The sequence below is a fragment of the Raphanus sativus genome, chromosome 5 (assembly GCF_000801105.2).
Source record: "Raphanus sativus cultivar WK10039 chromosome 5, ASM80110v3, whole genome shotgun sequence".
Taxonomy (NCBI): Eukaryota; Viridiplantae; Streptophyta; class Magnoliopsida; order Brassicales; family Brassicaceae; genus Raphanus; species Raphanus sativus.
The window spans coordinates 30,037,744-30,043,158 of record NC_079515.1 but is presented as its reverse complement, the minus strand read 5'-3'; the positions used below and the strand labels follow the sequence as shown (position 1 = coordinate 30,043,158).

The 5,415-nt window shown below is 36.7% G+C and overlaps 1 protein-coding gene across 1 annotated transcript; it reads right to left on the bottom strand.

Annotated features, from left to right (window-relative positions):
- Positions 1 to 1,670: 1,670 nt before the first annotated feature.
- Positions 1,671 to 4,838, bottom strand: LOC108862082 (probable serine/threonine-protein kinase At1g54610). The gene is made up of 6 exons (XM_018636109.2): positions 3,924 to 4,838; positions 3,009 to 3,839; positions 2,821 to 2,921; positions 2,634 to 2,745; positions 2,119 to 2,529; positions 1,671 to 2,027 (listed from the first exon to the last, which is right to left on the bottom strand). The coding sequence occupies exons 1-6, from the start codon at positions 4,344 to 4,346 to the stop codon at positions 1,806 to 1,808; spliced, it is 2,100 nt and encodes a 699-aa protein (XP_018491611.2). The 5' UTR covers positions 4,347 to 4,838; the 3' UTR covers positions 1,671 to 1,805.
- Positions 4,839 to 5,415: the final 577 nt, after the last annotated feature.

Genomic DNA, 5,415 nt, shown 5'->3' with positions numbered 1-5,415 from the left:
TCGGATCGGGATCAGTTCGATTTTTCAGATTTGAATTTTTATTCAGCCTTAATATTGATATAAAAAACAAATAGCAACATATTTTTGAACAATACACCCGCACGGGCGTGCGGGTCAAAATCTAGTATATCATATAATTGATCGGATCTGATATTCTCTCATAATAATTTTAGTATTTTATTTTTCGTATAGTTATAAATATCCAAATAGTTCAGTTTGAAGCGAAACAGATAACGAATAAACCAAAACTTATAAATATTATGGGTACATAAAATTGAACATTAGTGTTAAAGAAAAAAAGACAAAATAAAACATTTTTTGAAAGAATTTTTTTCTAAAGAATAGTATACATAGCATCGATTGAGAGAGCATTGCAAAACAAATTTTTTTTTTTTTAAATTAGTATTAATAGAAAATCTTTCACATTTGCATTTAGAATTGTAAATGCTCTATATTTGGCAGAGCGTTATTATTTAAATCTACGAAATATTATATAATTTTTTATTTTCTTTAATAGTGTGAAATTTATGATTGTATCCAATAATTAAATATATTTTTTAAAATAAATAGATTTTTTCTTTTTATAAAAATGCTATTTAAATTTTAAATATAATGTAATATATAATTAAATAAACCATAATTATTTGGTATGCAAGAAGTTAACAAGTGTGATAACAGAATTTTGGTGGAGTTATAATAAAAATATTAAATACATACTATCGATATAAGTATATATTATTTATAAATAAATTTTATTTAATAATGTAATGTGATATTTTTTTCTATATGAACTATATAGTGCTCTATAATTAGAACATATTATAGATTATACATCTTTTAGTAAGTGCTCTATAACATTCTGCTATTACTTTATGATATGTTCAACCAATTAAAGCTATATATACTTTTCAAATTGCTTAAAGAAATTCTTATTTATTTATTTTAATCTATCTTCGATCTTTAAAATCATAATACCAACCGACTATGTTTTCCATACATCATCGATCATCATGACACTGCTTTATTGAACGTACATGTAACTTTTTTATTAGCCAGGTTCATTACTAATAATAATCTTGATACTGATCTGTCCTAGTATGTTGTCGTGGATTTTGAACAAAGAAACCTCATGTCATTGATTCATTAAGGTGGAATCATGCTGAGTTTGCTCGCCACTTGCGTTAACTTTGCACATCGTTGCGAGATTATAATTTGTAAACCGAGTGTTTCATCGTCTTTATGCTCAAAGGAATATCCAAAAACAAGGAACACGAGAAAGAAAAACATTTTCTCTTTTATTAGTTCAACTCAAAACTACCGAATAAAGAATGAAAATACAATTATTTAACCCTGACGTTAAGTTGATAAGTTCAAGTAACAAATCTTCTAAAGGTTTCCATCCACATGGCCAAAACCCAAATACAAAGAAAGCCTGACTAGTCAAGGATGCACGCTTGTAAGAAGCTACAACGAGGATGTCTCAACTACCGAGATAGATGTTGTGTTTCTCTCCAATAAAAAGAAAAAGAAACGATCAGGTTAACAAGAAAAGTTCATATATCTATAAAAACAGTTCAGAAGTAATAATATTTTATGGGTTTTGTTCTTCTAGATTTTAATTTATATATAGCCTGTTTTTACACATCGCTAAGATTACATGAAACCAAAAAAAAACGTGACACGACTTGGTTCTATGATCATGAATCAACAAAAATTACATTATTTTTTTCACTCAAAATACCCCGTGCTAACAAGTTTCAAGCAAATGAATTTTTGATAATATACTTTTTGCCTCTGAGAGATGGTCAACGGCTAGAAACAGATGAGGGATGATTGGTTGACACTTGTTGGCTCGATGCTTCTTCTTCAGCTTGATGTTTCTTAACTCGAGCCTTATCAATTCTTGCTCTTCTCACAGCTTCTTGGATGTGTCGGTCATGGTCTTTTAGCACCTGATCCATGTTTCCTGATGGAACCACCAAAGGTCCCGAGTAATGAATCTTGTGCCCTTTTGATCCATAACCCAACTGCAACCACAAAACAAGACAAAGTAAAAAAGTTGGTTTGGTTACTAAAAATTTAGAAAATATTTTGACTATTTTGTAGGAGGGGACTTACAAGAATTGGGTCTTTCTTGTTGCTTCTACCATTCTCTTCTTGGTTTGCTTCTTCAGAGGCTTCCTTGAATGAACCTGGAAGCCGACTCATTCCTCTGAAAGTCTCTTGCTGTGATGCAGCACCTGTTCTTGTAGCAGCAAAGCCAGCTATGGATGAAACTTTCTGAGAGGAGGGATCTTGGTAGTTCCTTCTACCCTTTGCGGAAGCAGATCTACGCGTCAGAGGACCAGAATGTGAAGCTCTCTTGTGAGGAACCATAATGTTGCCCTGAGATTCTCTGTTTGGTTCAAATGCTTGTGATGATGATCTTGGTGGATCGATCGGGAAACCAGATGCAACTTCTTCAGGATGTGGATTAAACTTTTCGCTTCTGCTTCTATTATTAGAAGCCTGGGCCTGGCTCTGTCTCTTCTGCAAGTAAAGCGAGTGTAAGCAAGAAGCTTTAACATCAAAAGAGATTATAAGTTTTATAACAGAAACGATCTAAATCGGTCGCTATATCAGATTCTTTATACCTGCATTGATGCAACCAGCTCTGCATTTGCGTCAGGAGCAGGGATGGCTCGAGAGTCCTTAGTCCCTCTCCTTTCTTGGTGTCTTTGGTCACCCTTGTTTCCTCCAGCTTGTCTACACACAGAGCAAGAAAGATTCAAGCTGAGCACTACTAGAGAGATCTAGCATAGTTTAAAGATGATGTCAGACCTTCTACTTTCTTCATCGCGCATCCTCGCATCGAGCTCTTTGCTGGGAGGATACTTAGGCAAGCTTGAAGGGTCACATGGCAGAGGTCTAGCGGAAAAGAACTGAGAACAAGAGAACGAAAATTTGAAAATTACAAGAAAGAATAAGGAACAGAGAGCAAATTACTGCCTAAGAACTGTGATGATTACCTCACTCTGAAGCGCTGAGTCGGCAGTCCCACGATCGTCTGGATTAACTGAAAGCAGAGTTTCAAGAAGGGCTAAAGCTGGCTGAGGAAACTCCTTGAACGTTTCATCAACAATGCGTTTATACGGCTGCGTAGGCTTGAAGATGGTTGCATGAGGCAACCTGGATTTAACCCAGTAGTCCTCTGAAGGCGAGCCACATAGCTTGAAAATCTTATGCAGCTGTTCCACCTCGGTTCTACCAGGCATAATAGGTTTGCCTGCATATAGTTCAGCAAGAATACAGCCTGTGCTCCACAGATCAACAGCTGCTCCATAACGAGTTGCTCCGAGCAAAAGCTCAGGCGGGCGGTACCAGAGTGTCACCACACGGCTAGTCAAAGGCTGAGTCTGATGAGGATCAAAGAAGCTAGCTAAGCCAAAGTCAGCAATCTTCAGAACTCCGCTGTTATCTATCAGAAGGTTGGAGCCTTTAATGTCCCTGTGAAGCACACCGCGAGTGTGACAATGGTCTAGTCCGCGTAACAGCTGCTGCAGGTAGCATTTAACCTGCGATTCAGAGAATTTAACAGCGGGATGGGAGGCGAGTCCGGCGAGATCATGCTCCATGTACTCGAAAACAAGATACAAGCTGCAAGACATTCTTGATGTGACTAAGCCTTCTAGCTTTATGATGTTGGGGTGATCGAGCCTGCGCAGAATCTGGATCTCTCTCGCCATGAAACGCACGCTCTCAGGCTCCAAGTTATCGAATCTGACTTTCTTCAAAGCCACAATCTTCTTATGGTCCAGGTCTCGAGCTCTGTACACGTTACTATAAGTACCCTGCCCAATCTGTGCATAAGAAAACAAAAAACAAAAAAAGTCTTTTAAGATATGTTTTCTAGATTTGGAAACATGCTAATAGAAGAAGATTACTTTGTCAAGCTTCTCGAAAGAATCGGCACGGCGTGGGACCCATCCTTTGATAGCTTCTCCAGCGACAGAAGCCAACCAGGGAGGCCAGCCAGCAGCTACATACTCTCCTTCAACTCCTTTGGCTATGGTGATACCATTAGGTGGAAAGTTGGGAGGTGGAACAAGACTCTCTGTCTTCTTATTCTTTCTACTACTCAAACTCTTCTCCACACGAGAGACATTAGCTTGCTGCTTGGGTCTAACAACAACATCAGGGTGCTGCTCCTTTGTCCTCCTAAGAGGAGGGTCTAGTCTTCTAGAAGAAGAAGAAGGAACAGGTCTTGACTCAGAAGAGGACTTGTTAGAGAAACGGTCTCTTGGGCTGTCGTCGTCTTTGCTGTCTTCTATAGCAGAAGAAGAAGGCTTACACCAAACACAACCCATTGCTCAATCTCACTCAACCACTGCTAATACTATACTATACTAGAAGAAGAAGCTACTTTGAAAACTCATCCAATCAAGTGGGCCCCCCCACATGAGAGAAAGAACCCAACAAAAGTCTGAAATTAAAAGGAACCCTAGAAACTATTGAGTATAACCCAGAAAGGCAAAAAAAAATGATTTTTTCCCTTGAATTAGCGAAATGTGCCCCGGATCAAGACGACGGTTTTCAGGAACTAATGATTGTCAGAAACTATGAACTTGTCTGCGTAAAGCAGGTACCTTTTCTCAAGAGATTGCAGAGAGTAAAACAGCAGTTGCAAATGTTAAGCTGGGAAATTTCATTAACACCAGAGAGAGAGAGAGAGAGAGTGAGAGAGAGAGAGAGATCAAAAAGGGTTTAACAGAGAGGCTGGTTGAGAGAGAGAGAGAGAGAGAGAGGAACGGATCTAAGGGGGCGGAGAGATTTTGAGAGACACATGTATGTGTTGATGCAGAAGTTGAATTACAAGTTTCGCAAAAAAGTATATTTTTAAAAAATTGATAAATAATAATATTCGGTATTATTAAAGATTTTCAGCGTATATTTATGAGTAGTGGTGGTGGGTGAGTTAAAATATGAAAAAGGGGACTTATAAAAAACAGTAAAATGTCGTATAAGAGACAAAAATAGCTAAAGAAAATATTTTTTTTAAATAGCTTTTCTTTTTGGAAAATCGAAGCTAGGAAAGACATTCTTGATTCGTCAAAAACACGCAATACAGTATTTAACACAATCATAGATTAGATAACTAATCAAATCCCTCTTCTGATAAGTTGTCTTTTTATTTTCTTTGGGCAGATGTATCTTTTTATTCATTGAACCTTTTTTGTATTTCTGAATTGTTGTTCAGATATTTCCATAGTTTAATATTCTATTAACAACGTACATTTTTAATTTTCTACCTACCATAATTCAAAGTTATGTTTACTGTTCTAGAAACCTTTTCTAAAAAAACTATATAACAGAGATAAACAAAACAACCTTTTTAAATGATGGATCTTGAAACTAAAAGATAACCAAATTGAAATT